Here is a 15,274-nt window from a genome sequence, read left to right as displayed (position 1 = left end):
TTTCATACGAAAAATAATAATACAAAAAAATATAAATTGTAATTCGATTTAATTTTTATCCCAATCTAAACAAATCAAATTAATATTTAAATTATCTTAAAAATCCTCGATTGACATCCGTGTTGCTTCAGCCACCTTCTCTCTCACTCGATATATTTCTCCATAATCCATTCTTCGTATCTCCTACGATTCTTCATCCATTAATGCGAGTACAAATCCTTTCATTTTAAAAAGATCTCGTCTCATCTTTTGCGACGTTTCGGGTTTCTGGCTGCCCGCTTTCCCCAAATTTCCAGAAATTCGAGTAATTTTTTTTTTTTTTCACGTTTACGTTTTATGCATATAATATCATAAGGATGGTGATGATTTGAAGCAAATTTGAATGCGACCCACGTGTGTATACATACACATCAATGCATGCACGTGAAGAAATTCGCGAATGGGTTGAATAGGGTTTCCCAGATTTTAGATTCGGTGCACCAATTCTTAATGTTCCGAGTATAAATTTTTGTTGTTGTTATATATGCGTATGAGTTTACTGTGGATATTAATTTCTCAATTTTCAAACCTTCGATGAATTGATGTGAGGTTTTTCTCTTTGATGATTGAGCATTAATCTATGAATATTTCAAGTTCTTGGTGGTGAGGAAAATGGGATTCGAGTAATTTCCCATACACGATCTTGAAAATGATGTATGTAATATTCTAAATTTAGTCCAATGGATGCTTGATATACTTATCAATTGTGCATAATCTTGGAGTAATATATGTGAGAATAGGCCATTTGATTACCTTTAGTTGACCTTTTTGAGGGAAATAAAAGTTTCTATGGACTTGGTTTTTTATTCTTGCTGCTGGGTGCAATCTATGACAGCCAGCCACATGGTTTTCAATGCTTAAATATTGAGAAAACATAAAGCAGCAAGTTGTGGATTCCTGGTTGAGAAAGGTAGGTTAGACTTCAAAAGGTGTTAACTTTTATTTTTTTTTAACCTCTGATTAAGAATATTAGGTCAGGTATTGGTGTTTGCTCATCCTGAAAAAATACATTTTGTTTATTTTGAATAAGAACTTTAGGCGTTTTAGTTCATTTGTGGTCATGTAGTTTTCGGATGACGAAAGTCCTCCATTTCACCTTTGGTTATCTTATTCTGCAAAGGGTGCCGATGAATATGATCCACAATTTTATTCTTGGAATCCATACACCAAAAAATGTGAGGTGCAAGAAAAAAACTTTTTTTGAGAGTGCAAGGAACATATTTTGAGAGCATTTGTTTGTACCCTTTACTGAATTTCTGCTGTTTCTGCATCCAAATCCAACAAGCCAAGGAATTTTCATTGAGTTTTTCTTTTATTTCGACTTTGGAGTGTACACAGTAGATAATATGAAAGATCACTTTTTATGTTAGAGGAATTTGTTGTTTTTGATTATAATAACTCGCAGGTGTTGAATTGAGATCAGCCGCTTCTGGTTAAGGGTTGTTATGCTGCAAAATGGCTTCGAATGCAACAGTCGTCAAATGTCCATCACCCATGAAGCCTACATCTAACGGTGTCTTCCAAGGAGATGATCCTCTCAATTTTGCACTTCCTCTTGTGATTGTACAGATATGCCTTGTTGTTGTTCTGACACGAGGACTTGCTTATCTTCTCAGGCCACTAAGACAGCCGCGTGTCATTGCCGAAGTTATTGTGAGTAGACTCATGTGATAAAATTCTGTTAGTCTTTATTTGTTAGTGAGACTTAAAAGGCTCTTGCAAAGCTTGCAGCTATATATTTTTCGATGATCTTCCTCGAGAATAAAAACTACACTTCTAATGGAAAATTACATGTTATGCTTTCATGTATTTTGAGCTTCTCTTGAACTTCCTTTGTGAGCTATTACTGATCTTTGACATCACTGAACAATATTTACTTCTCTAGTCTCACAATAAGTCCTCTGTGGATGTGTGATCAATAACCATGAAGTTCTGGAAAGGAATTAACAAATTCTACGATTTTGGCAGGGAGGGATTCTACTTGGTCCATCTGCTTTAGGCCGCAACCAGAAATACCTTCAGGCTATTTTTCCTGCGAGGAGCCTGACGGTTCTTGACACTCTTGCCAATCTGGGTCTTATATTCTTTCTATTCTTGGTAGGGCTTGAGTTGGATCCAAGAGCTCTCAAAAAAACTGGGAAGAAGGCACTAGCCATTGCACTTACAGGAATCAGCGTCCCCTTCCTTATAGGAATCGGGACCTCCTTTGCACTTCGAGCAACAGTTTCCAAAGGAGTAAGCCAAGCCCCGTTTCTCGTATTCATGGGAGTGGCCCTCTCAATTACCGCGTTTCCTGTGTTGGCTCGTATTCTTGCTGAACTGAAGCTCTTAACTACTGATGTTGGCCGAATGGCCATGTCTGCTGCTGCCATTAATGATGTGGCAGCATGGATTCTACTTGCTCTGGCTATCGCTCTATCTAGCACGGGCCATTCACCAGTTGTGGCCTTGTGGGTTTTCTTGTGTGGGTGTGGTTTTATATTGTTCTGCATAATTGTTGGACCTCCTGTTTTCAAATGGATGGTACGACGATGTCCTGAAGGCGAGCCGGTGGACGAAATATATATATGTGCTACACTGGCTGCTGTTTTGGCTGCTGGATTTGTGACCGATACAATTGGAATTCATGCTCTTTTCGGGGCGTTTGTGCTTGGAGTTCTTGTTCCAAAAGAGGGACCGTTTGCTGGAGCCCTCGTGGAAAAAATCGAGGATCTTGTGTCCAGCCTGTTTCTTCCTCTGTACTTTGTATCGAGCGGACTCAAGACGAACATAGCTACCATTCAGGGGCCCCAGTCATGGGGTCTTCTCGTTTTGGTCATATTCACGGCTTGTTTTGGAAAGATTGTTGGCACTCTTGTCGTCTCACTCTGCTGCAAGGTTCCCTTCAAAGATGCGTTAACCCTCGGTTTCCTGATGAACACAAAAGGTTTGGTTGAGCTCATTGTCCTTAACATTGGAAAAGATCGAGGGGTAAAATTCGTTCTAATCGATAAATCCTCCATTTTCTGGCATCTTGGTTCTTCATCTGATACATGTCTTGTTTTGAATTTGTAGGTTTTGAACGACCAAACATTCGCCATTATGGTTTTAATGGCTTTATTCACGACTTTCATAACGACGCCTATAGTCATAGCTATATACAAGCCAGCACAAATGGCTATATCAGACTTCAAGCACAGAACCATTTGGAGGAAAGAAGCAAGTACCCAACTCAGAATGCTGGCCTGTTTCCACAGCACTCGAAACGTCCCCTCCTTGATCAATCTCATGGAAGCTTCACGAGGCACTGGAAAAAAGGGAGGATTACGCATCTATGCGATGCATTTGATGGAGCTTTCCGAAAGGTCATCTGCGATACGTATGGTCCACAAGGCCAGAAAGAACGGTTTGCCGTTCTGGAACAAGGGGGGTGATTCTGATTCAAATCAGATTGTTGTTGCTTTCGAGACTTTCCAGAACCTCAGCCAAGTCTCTGTGACACCAACAACTGCGATTTCACGAATGTCAACGATGCACGAGGATATATGTTCCAGCGCCGCAAGGAAGAGGATAGCCATGATCATCCTACCGTTCCACAAGCATCAAAGACTGGATGGACAGCTGGAGACGACACGAGCTGATCTGAGGCATGTTAACCTGAAGGTCCTGGAACGTGCCCCATGCTCAGTCGGCATATTCATCGATCGCGGGCTGGGCGGGACATCCCACGTCTCCGCAAGCAACGTGGACTACACCATCACGTCTTTCTACTTCGGTGGGCATGATGATCGTGAAGCTCTCTCCTACGGTGCCCTCATGGCCGAGCACCCAGGCATCAATTTCAACGTCGTTCATTTCATTGTCGACCCCAAGGTTGTCGGAGGAAGAATCCACCTGGACATAAACGACCGCAACGGCCCCGAGTCAAGGTCAGATGATCAAGAATTTCTCGAAGATTTCAAGAAAAGAGCTTCGAAAGACGGCTCGATCAATCTCGAAGAGATCGTGGTAAGGGACGATGCTGAAACAGTAGAGGCGATGCGTGCACACAGCCGTTGCAACCTGTTTATCGTCGGGAGGATGCCTGAGGGTCAACTTGCTGCAGCTCTTAACAAAAGAAGCGAATGCTCCGAGCTAGGCCCGATCGGCAACTTGTTGATTTCATCTGGGACAGCGTCGGTCCTGGTGGTGCAGCAGTATCGGAGTAAGCTTTCTCTGAAATCTTTGAAAGAAGAGGAGCTAAACCAACACACACACTCACACAGTGTTCCCATGGTTTGATAGATAACGTAAAACTACGAACTCATATTGCATGGGCTGTGCGTGGATTCATATAACTTCCATTCGGTTATTTTATTTTATTTTATCAGTAATTCATATTATTATGAAGTTCAAATATATAGACTATATTTACCATTTGAAATCAAATTATGCTTTTTGAATATTTAAATGTTCTAATATTTCTCATAAGCATTTGAAATCAAACCATGCTTTTCTATAATAAAAAAAAATTTTGCTTGAGAACGAAATATTGTATTAAAATATGGTTGCATATTTCCATTTTTCTTTCACAACAAACACAATATGAAAACACGCATTTGACTTCTCAATTTTCCCAAACATATTTTATTTTTACATAATATTATTGTATGATGTTTTAATTCGACTCATTATTTCAAAATCTAAAATCCATATACCATTAAATAGAATATATTAAATTAAATTAGAGTAGATTTCTTGTGAGACGGTCTCACGAATCTTTATTTTTGAGACCGGTCAACCTTTCCGATATTCACAATAAAAAATAATACTCTTAACATAAAAAATAATACTTTTTCATGGATGACCTAAATAAGATATCTGTCTTACAAAATACGACTCGTGAAACGATCTAACACAAATTTTTGCTATTAAACAAACTAAATAAGTATGATTTGACATCATAAACTCAACAAATTCACAAGGACATAAAATACCCATAAAAATAAAAATACTTTCTAATTGTTTTTCTTTCAATTTAGTATGGCTTAAACTACAATATGACTTAAACATATCCATACACATCTTCTTGTTATCAAAACTTTAGTCAGCTTATTCCTTCGTATTCTCTGCCACGAGTGAATTCAATGAATCTCCAGGTAACTTGCTACGATACTGCTGCACAACAAGAACAGATGCTGAGGTCGAAAAATCAGCAGAAATCAACAAATTCCCAACAGGACCGAGTTCCGGGCATTCCCCTTTCTTGTTAAGAGCTTCCACAAGTTGACCCTCGGGTATTCTTCCAACAAGAAACAGGTTACAACGACTGTAAGTTCGAATCGAATTAACCATTTCCTCAGAATCCCTTACCACATTATCTTTGAACTTGATGGTATCGTTGTTCGATACTTTTTCCTTCAGTTCTTTAAGAAATTGTTCATCTGGTTCAGTTTCTTTGACATGATGATCACTGTTCATATCAAGTTGGATGCTGTCTCCGATTATATCGGCGTCTACGATGAACCGAACAACATTTAGAGTAATCCCAGGGTGCTCGGCCATAAGTGCACCATATGAAAGAGATTCGCGATCATCAGGTCCACCAAAGAACAAGACTGTGACGACATAAGCAACATTGCTTGCCGATACGTGGGATAAGCCACCGAGCTCACGATCAACTAGAATGGCAACGGAACAAGGGGCATTTTCAAGAACCCTTATGTTTACATATCTTAAATCACCTCGTGTCGTCTCCAAATGTCCATCTACTCTTGGGTGCTTATGGAATGGAAGGATGATTATTGCCAGCCTTTTCCTTTGAGCGCTCTTGCATATGTCCACGTGCATAGTAGACATTGCAGAGATAGCAGTTGTTGGCCGAACAGAGACTTGGCTAAGATGCTGGAATGCCTCAAAGGCAACGACAATTTGATTCTTATCAGAAACGTGACCCTTTCTCCTAAAGGGCATTGCATTATTTCGTACCTTATGGGCCATTAACATGGTAGACGATCTTTCAGAAAGCTCCATTAGGTGCATCGCGTAAACGTGAAGGCCCCCTCTTTTTCCTGTACCCCGTGAGATTTCCATGAGATTGATCAATGTGGGAATGTTTCTTGTACTGTGGAAACAGGCCAACATTCGAAGTTGAGTGCTGGATTCCTTCCTCTGAATTGTTCTGTGCTTGTATTCTGATTTAGTAATATTGGCTGGCTTGTAAATTGTTACAACAAGAGGAGTTGTAATAAACGTCGTGAATAGGGCCATTAAAACCATGATGGCAAATGTTTGATCGTTCAAGACCTACACAGTCAAAATAGGACAGATTTATATGACCAACAAATCAAGAAACTAGAAAAGAGAGCAGCTAATCGTGATGGAATGGCAATTTACCCCTCGGTCTTTACCGATGTTAAGAACAATGAGCTCGACTAAACCTTTAGTGTTCATCAGGAAACCAAGCGTTAATGCCTCTCTAAATGGGATTTTGCAGCAGAGCGAAACGCAAACCGTACCTACAACCTTCCCAAAACAGGCTGTTGATATGACCAAAACAAGAAGGCCCCAAGACTGAGCTCCTTGAATGGTGGCTACGTTTGTCTTGAGCCCACTCGACACAAAGTACAGAGGAAGAAAAAGACCAGAAACTAGGTCCTCGAGTTTTTCCACGAGGGATAAGGCAAAAGGTGCCTCTTTTGGAACGAGAACTCCGAGCACAAAAGCACCGAAAAGAGCGTGAATTCCAATGGTATCTGTGACAAACCCAGCAGCCAAAACGGAAACCAATGTAGCACAGACATATATCTCATCCACTGGCTCACCTTCAGTGCAACGTTGTGCCATCCATTTAAAAATATGCGGGGCCACAAATATGCATAGCAACACGAAACCAGAACCACACAAGAACACCCATATCGAAACAACGGGAGAACGACCTGTGCCAGATAGAGCAATAGCAAGAGCGAGTAGAATCCACGCCGCCATATCATTCACTGCCGCGGCAGACATGGCCATTCGCCCGACATCGGTAGTTAATAGCTTGAGCTCGGCCAGAATACGAGCCAAGACAGGAAAGGCAGTGATGGAGAGGGCTACTCCCATGAATACAAGAAACGGGCCTTCGCTTACACCTTCGGATATGGTAGCTCTGAGCAGAAATGAGGTCCCGATTCCTAAGACAAATGGGAGACTAATTCCTGCCACAGCGATGCTTATCGCTTTTTTCCCAGTTCGCCGAAGAGCCTTTGGATCAAGTTCAAGACCAACCAAGAACAAAAAGAATAGGAGACCAAGGTTGGCAAGAGTGTCCAAAACCGTAAGGCTTCGAGGTGGAAAAATAGCATTGAGATACTTCTGGTTGCGTCCTAAAACTGATGGCCCTAGCAAAATCCCTCCCTGCCAACATCCCACCGTAAAACTGTCATAAACCAACTTCTTACCATCACCCACTAAAACGATTTCTGTAACGCATTTTTCCAAATATTTTCGTTTTCTGTGACGCTAATCTCAATATTGTTGAGGGAAACAATCATAATTTTAATTGCCGCTGAAATTTTATGCTTGTAAAAACTTGTTAGGATTACAAAATAATAGAAAAGGAGGAAAGGAAGAAATATATTTATTTATTTATAGCAAAAACATTTGGAGACGGAAAATATAAACATAAATCAAAAAAATGTGCACCGTCACAAAAATTAGTTCGACAAATACCAAGGTTCTAAAAAAATGTGAAGCGCTTCGAAGCGGAGATGTCGAGCTCCAAGCTTTTCAAACTTAAGCAAGAGTAGCACAAGTTTAAGCATAAAAAAATGTTTTTTTAATCTTTAGTATAATTGTAATTATCTCAAACCAATAAATAAATAAAATAACATATAAATATGATAAATTTAAGTCTGATGTATTAATTCTCATATTTGTAAAAGCTTAAAAATCTCAAAATTACAATATTTATTTGTTTTTGCAATTAGATCACATTAAAAAATTCTAAATATTTGTCAAATCACTATCAGACATGCTTAATCATAATTAAAATTTAAAATAAACATCTAAATTATAAACCTAATTTATTATTTTAAAATAAAAAGACATACCTTCAAAATAAAAAAAAATTAAAATAAATAGATACGTTTAATTGTGCTTAACCACATTTAATTAAGACAAAAACTTGTGTGAGACGGTCTCACAGGTCTTATTTCGTGAGACGGATATCTATTTGGGTCATTAATGAAAAAGTATTACATTTTATGCTACAAATATTACTTTTTATTGTGAATATGAGTAGGGTTGACCCGTCTCACAGATAAAGATCCGTGAGACCGTCTCACAAGAGACCTACTCTTTAATTAAACACTTTAATTACTCTTAATTTGATCAAACTACAATTTAATCGTTTTTTCCATTTTTCTCCGAAACAGGACGATTTTGTTGAGTTACAAACCTATTAGAACACTGACAAATACAACTGCAAGTGCTAAAGGAGACCCATAAATTTAATATCAATTTCACTACAAATTATGAAAATAATTCAAAATCTTGATTTGATTGCAGTTCAGTTCTCAAGGTCAGCTGATCCAATATTATTTTTCCAACTCAACCTCAATCTCAGACTGAACAATCTCTGGGAAATAAAAAATATTGATCCATGATTAGGTAGATGTGAATTGTGTTTTATTCTTGTTGAATATATTTCACTCAGAGGGAATTTAGGTCCTGATGTCAAAATCTTCCCCAAACAGGCAAACAAAAATAAAGCAGTCCATCCAACTTAATTACGTTACTGGTGAGAACACTATCTCAAACCAACAATCTTGCTACAAAAAATGGCTGATGAAGTTGTAAGAAAATTGTGACCCGTAAAATAAACGTATTGAAAATGACGACGGTCATTGCCAACAATTGTTGAAACATTTTGTACACGGCAGCCTCAAATTTTGAAAATTGAGATGCGTATACAAATTTGATTTGAATCTCGAGCTCCCAAAACACTCGGTGATGATATGAGTGTGCTTATAAATACCGAAAGCATTGAGGTCCCTAAACATACAATCTCATACAGAAAATACACCGTCTAAAAGAGTGTTAAAGTGTTTAGAAGGCTTCAATCGAAAAGAAATCAGAAAGGCAGAGAAATCAAAATTTTCAATGGCCGGACGTAACACTCGATTCAAGCTTCCGCATATATTTTTTCATGTTCATGTATACGTAAAAAACATGATTTTGAGAAAAATTCTGACAGAAGTAACATCTGAAATTTCGAATTTTAAAACAGAGAAACTTGTAACCGGTAGTGTAAGAGATCAAGACAACAAAATGGCGCAAAGTAAAAAAGATTAGCAAAGGAAACCTAAACTCACAATGGTCTCAGCAATCACGCGTGGCTGTCTTAGCGGCCTTAGGATATATGCAAGTACTCGTGTGAGCACAACTACAAGGCATATCTGCACAATCACAAGAGGAAGCGCAAAATGCAGAGGATTGTCCCCTTGGAAGATCCCATTAGAGGAGGCCTTCATCGGTGGCGGACATTCGATTGTGGAACTAGAAGCCATATTGAAGGGGGAAAAACACACCAAACGAAAGAGGAATGACTGATTTCTCTGGTTCAAACCTGCGCGCATACATGACCAACAAAAATCCAGATTAAAAAGAACATCATACCGACGTCCAAACCAAATGATCCATCCAAAAAAGCGAGACTTCACCTTATAGTTAATATTCGATTGACTCGGAATTCTTGTTAACATATATCAATCATCCTACAGCTCTTGGGATCCAAGCAACTGAAGCCCTGATGAACCACAAAGATTCCCCTCTAAATGCAACAACAGATCCCACACATTTAAGAACCAAATGAAGTAAGTTATCAACTAATTACAATACAGAAAAGCTTACGGTTGTCAAATGTACGATTAATAAGCGTAAACGTAAAAAGATCAACTTCAAGAAAATATCTAACAATCCATTTCACAACCTTTTTCCAGATCGTAACAGCAATATACATATCAACATCAAGAAACATTACTAGGAACGTAGTAGGAATGAAAGGAAAAAATGGACTTTTCATCTGACTTTTCGAAAGCAGAACATTCTCAATTCCCATGTGCAAATAGATTTCAGATGAGCGACAATCATTTCATAAACTCAAGAAAATGCAGAAATTGTTCTCTAATCCATCCCAGATTCGAGCAAAAATTCATAAAGATCATCACGCAGTGGGCTCGAACAAACCTGAACATGTAGGAGAAGTTTGTTCTGAGAAGATGGCCGTAACACTAACATTTACACCATCTCTCAAGTCAATAATTTCTCAGAATCTTCTCTCTCAGACATGAAAATTTGATGTTAGAGGGAAAAATCGCAGAGCAGGAAGATTTGTTTTGGCGGTCCTGCAACGGAAGACTTGCTCACGTGTTATGAACGAGGAACAAAAAGAATGTCGATATTTATAATGGTACGATGAGTACAAAATATTTTACTTAAAACATACTCATTTTAATATTTATTTTCTATTAATCATATTTTTTTCAAAGATAAAATACTCTTTGATAACTCTCAGACTAAATCCTTTAGTTCATTTCTACATTTGTAATTGTGGATCCTGTTTTGGGAGTTATTTAAGAGTACTTTTCATGTCACATAACAACTTGTATACAATCTTGTACTTACTTTATTTGGTTCTTGTAGTTCATTTCAACACTTGTAAAAAAAATTTCCCTAGATGAATTGTATTCTAGCTTCACATAACAACTTGTATTGATCTAGTACAAAAATTAATTCCTCCAAAAACCTTTTCATATATAACAACTCCTTGCATGTCTCAGTTGCTATAATGAACTCCTTTTCAGTGGTTGATAATGCTATATATTTTTGCAACTTTGATTATCATGATACACCCCTTCTGAAAAATGTAAATAGATATCCTAATGTGGATTTTCGGGAGTCAACATCTCATGTCATATTTTCATCTGTGTAGCTTATAAGCTCATGTTTGGATCCTTCAAAACTCAATTTATGTTTAGAGGTGCCTCGTAGATATCTGAATAACCTTTCCAATGCAGTCCAATTTTTTTCCCGGTTTTGAAAGGAATATATACTCACTGCACCTACGGAATGAAATAAATCTAACCTAGTACATACAATGGCATCCATCAGACTTCCTACAATTGAAGCATATGAAACACTTTTCATTTCTTCTTTCTCATCCTCTATAATAGGACTCTGCTTTAAGTTCAACCTGAAGTGGTTGACAAGAGGTCATGAAACGTCAACTACTCGTTTTTCTTTAAAATGTAATAGAATTTTTTTCTTTCTGATTTATTCGACCGAAATTACTATGTATATAAATATATATATTTTTAAAATACTTTTGCATCATTTTAAATAAATAAATCAATTATTATTTGAAAATCCAAAGAAGGTAATTCAACGCATGCAATCGTTAAATGTTCACCAACATAAACTAATATTATTTCAAAAATAACTTAACTCGAACATCCTCTCATAACATCTCAAAATCATCATAAGTCGTAAAAAACTTTAACGTAAACTTAAATCATAAACTTAATCTAATTTTACGAAAACTAGCTCCGGTCGGGTTGTGTCCACCTTCAGTCCAGCAGGATCAACCATCAAGTTCCTCAACAACATCAACATCATGCTTATCTGCATCGATCACACCTAGTGAGTCTATTAACTCAACAAACCATAATCATAATAGCGAGTAATACATATACAATCAAATGCAACAGTTAAAATACTTTTATATAAAATAACACTTCATGAACATGCATAAGCTAAACATTTTTCCTTTCATCATAAACATTTTCTTTTTCATCATATACGTATAAATTTTCTTTTTATTGAATTCAGATCATTAATTGTGACTTTCGTATCAGCTGAAGGTCGATAGATCCATCTACGTATAACCACAGTACTGGGCGACATGGACATCAGCGACACTCTCACCCGTCAACTGAGCCTTGGCCTTACATATCATCATATCATGTCGATGGAAATACGATCATCGAGTTCATATATATATATATATATATATATATATATATTATTTTTCATTTAAACCAAGCATGCAACACATCTTTTAACTTTAAAGTTTCATCAAAAAATTCCATAAACATTTAAAATAAACATTTTAGCATACATTACAGCATTCAGAGCACTGTCAGGACGTCTAAAAAATTTTGGTGTAAAATGACTGTTTTACCCATAGAAGCATAATTATTTATCCCTAGACCTCGAAACGACATCCCAAATCATTCCAAACTTAACCTATTACCTTAAAACACTCTCTTAAACATTCCTTAGGCTTAAAATTTAGGTTTTCGATAATCTCCTTGATTCGTTTTTTAAACTTAGACGTACATCCCGGTTTTGACTCGTATTGACTCGAAACTTAACCAAACTTGAACCAAAGCTTAGTAACACCTAAATAAACCATATTCAATCCAAAATAATCCAATTTGGATCCTCGAATCAGCCTAGAACACCTTCTGAATTTCAGCCTCTATTTTAAATTTTTCCCGAAACCCTAGTTCACATGCATGCACCCTTCGACCCTAGCTTTTTAGCAACAAGACCAGCCCCTCGTTTTCCACCCTAGGACCCTACTGTACCCTTATGGACCCTACTGGACCGAGCCTAAAGGACCTAGAAGCCCAGACCCTCAAACCCGATCACCATCGCATTCACAATATGGTTTCCTCACTTCACGCGATCGTCCTTGCCGTCGAGCCAACCCTCGTGCCACCATCTTGGGACCATCCTGCAGCCATATTGGGTCTCCTAGTCATGCTCTAACAGTAACTAGAAATGGTAACCAACAAGGACTCCTAGTCCTTGCCTCCAAGGTTCCTAATTTTTGTGCAACCTAGATACCCCCCATGTCAAGCCCTTGTGCAACATTTTCTAGGCCATTAAACCCTCTAAAATTCGTCATTTCCCATATCCCTGTGATGGTAGCCCCTTCATGCATCATTAACACAAGTTTTGAATCAAGAAATCATGAGTTTTTGACATAGCATGGCATAAAAACGAAAATAATTACTAAACCAACATGATTTTCATGCAAACATGCATCAAACATATATTATGGTGTGATAGATGAGAAAAATTAGAATTAAGGTGAGCCTTTTCGTTTATTTCGCACGAAAACGACTTGCGATGCAAAGAACGTCGGCGAGGATACGAGGGATGCAACCTTGCTGATTTTTCCTTCAACTTTTATGGCTTTCCTTCAAGAATTTCGTGTGGTGTGTGCTGCTGATGGAGAAGAAGAGTCCTACTACAATTCCATGGGGTGGGGCGTGAGTTTTGTGGAGGTTGGGGTATGGTTTAGGGCCTTTTATTTTAATTAAAACATAAGTGCAAGCTTAGACCCATTAATCATAGTATGATAGGTTCATTAAGTCCATTAGTGAATATTTAAAATATTTTGTTTAGGAAAGTTCGTGAAAATATTAGCCGAGTTCTTGAAAAATTCATATTTTAGTCGAAAATCGACCACTGGTTGAAAATATGACTCGGCGTATAAAAACATCTCAAAAGTTTTCATTTTCAAAAATACCATTTAAAATATTTTAAATAATTAAAAATAATTATTTAATAAAAATATTATCCTTCATTTGGATCCCCGATCTCCGTTCCTCGATCGTGTCTTGAATAACCTTTAAAACCTAGTTTTATGCATTCTAATTGTAACCATATTTTAAACATGTAAACATACACACCATATTTAATTCATGCAATTAAAACAATTTAATTAAAATACATAAGAAATTTGATAACTTGCATAAATGTGGTTCGCGTGGACCTTCAAATTTTCGGGACGTTACAGATAATCCAACCACTTTGGATTGGTCCGTGTTGAACCTCTGAAGTACCTTATCATTATACTTCTTCTGCAACAACCAGATATTCTTGGCATACCCGTCTTGATGGATTTCTATGCCAATAATTCTTTTTGTTGTCCTCAAATATTTCGTAGAAAATGTCTTGGTTAATTGATTCTTTAGGGTTTTGATTTCAGAAGCATATTTGCCAACAAAAAACATGTCATCTACATAGAGAAGAAGCATAATTGAATCATCATTAGAGGTATTTTTGACAAAGACACAATAATCTGCAGTAGTTTTCTTGAATCCCTATTGAATTATCACGGATTCAAACTTCTTGTACTATTGTCTTGGTGTTTTATTGAAACCGTACAAACTCTTCTTTAATCTGCACACGAGGTCCTCCTTCCCCTTCTCTGCAAACCCCTCTGGTTGCTCCATGTAGATTTCTTCCTCAATATACCCATGTAGGAATGCAGTCTTGATGTCTATTTTTTCCACCCCCAGATCAAGCTCAGTTGTTAACCCTAGCACAATCCGAATGGATGTCATCTTCACCACATGTGAAAATATTTCGTCAAAATCAACCTCGTATTCTGTCCGACACCTTTGACGACAATCCTAGCTTTAAATCTTGGTTGACTAATGTATTCTTCATGGTTCAACCTGAACACTCAATTATTTCAAAGATTTCTTGCTTTTTGGCAACTTCACTAGCTCAAATGTCTTATTCTCATTCAAGGATTGCATTTCATCTTGCATGGTCTCCATCCACTTATCCTTGTGTTCACTGATAATAGCTTTCTCGAAGTTCTTTGTTTCTCCCCCGTCAGTTAGCAGAATATATTCATTTGAGGAATATTTGGTTGAGGGTCATACTTCTCTTCCAGAACGAGTGGTCATTGTACCACAAAACTTTCTGCTAGTGGTTCAATGTGAACAGAGATCTCATCATCAACCCCATGATCGTTCTGCAATTATCCATATTCAGTCGGTTTTGGATTTATTGTTGAAGGCCAACATTCTAGATCTTGTTCATATCCAAAATTCTCCTTTCCCACAGTCTCCAAGAATTTATTATCCTGAAATATGACATCGCTACTTCTTATTGGCTTTTTGAGATCTATATTATAAAACTTGTAACTAAGTTGATCATCGCCATAGCCTGTAAATATGCACTTTCTTGTTTTAACGTCCAACTTCTGTCTTTCATCCTTAAATATGAACATAAGCAACAAACCCAAATACCCACAAATGATTATAGAAATTTTTTTTACCTTGCCACATCTGCTCTAGGATATCGTAATTGAGAGGAAAACAAGTGAGATATTCAATATATATGCAGCAGCAACTACGGTCTCACCCCAAAATTCCTTATTCAACTTTGCATGTGAGAGCATGCTTCAGAGTCTTTTTGCCAAAGTTCT

At 37.5% G+C, this 15,274-nt stretch overlaps 2 protein-coding genes across 5 annotated transcripts; one reads left to right on the top strand and one right to left on the bottom strand.

Moving 5' to 3' along the window:
- The first annotated feature begins 117 nt into the window (after positions 1 to 117).
- On the top strand, positions 118 to 4,434 carry LOC140808324 (cation/H(+) antiporter 18-like). Of its 3 annotated transcripts, none has more exons than XM_073165417.1 (4): positions 118 to 304; positions 1,445 to 1,692; positions 2,008 to 3,009; positions 3,094 to 4,434. In XM_073165417.1, the coding sequence occupies exons 2-4, from the start codon at positions 1,495 to 1,497 to the stop codon at positions 4,297 to 4,299; spliced, it is 2,406 nt and encodes an 801-aa protein (XP_073021518.1). In that variant the 5' UTR covers positions 118 to 304; positions 1,445 to 1,494; the 3' UTR covers positions 4,300 to 4,434. The 3 variants fall into 3 exon arrangements, with proteins under 3 accessions (XP_073021518.1, XP_073021520.1, XP_073021519.1); XM_073165419.1 differs by lacking the exon at positions 118 to 304 and adding an exon at positions 795 to 949; XM_073165418.1 differs by lacking the exon at positions 118 to 304 and having other exon boundaries at positions 994 to 1,692.
- Positions 4,435 to 4,934: 500 nt separating this feature from the next.
- LOC140807861 (cation/H(+) antiporter 18-like) lies at positions 4,935 to 10,415 on the bottom strand. 2 transcript variants are annotated; one of them, XM_073164820.1, is made up of 5 exons: positions 10,228 to 10,415; positions 9,702 to 9,811; positions 9,354 to 9,607; positions 6,394 to 7,395; positions 4,935 to 6,303 (listed from the first exon to the last, which is right to left on the bottom strand). In XM_073164820.1, exons 3-5 carry the CDS (start codon positions 9,546 to 9,548, stop codon positions 5,110 to 5,112), a joined length of 2,391 nt encoding a protein of 796 aa, XP_073020921.1. In that variant the 5' UTR covers positions 9,549 to 9,607; positions 9,702 to 9,811; positions 10,228 to 10,415; the 3' UTR covers positions 4,935 to 5,109. The 2 variants fall into 2 exon arrangements, with proteins under 2 accessions (XP_073020921.1, XP_073020922.1); XM_073164821.1 differs by having other exon boundaries at positions 9,702 to 9,787.
- Positions 10,416 to 15,274: the final 4,859 nt, after the last annotated feature.

Source organism: Primulina eburnea, chromosome 12, assembly GCF_022965805.1.
Source record: "Primulina eburnea isolate SZY01 chromosome 12, ASM2296580v1, whole genome shotgun sequence".
NCBI lineage: Eukaryota > Viridiplantae > Streptophyta > Magnoliopsida > Lamiales > Gesneriaceae > Primulina > Primulina eburnea.
Note: the sequence above shows the minus strand (reverse complement) of the source record. Positions and strands in the feature narration are given on the sequence as shown.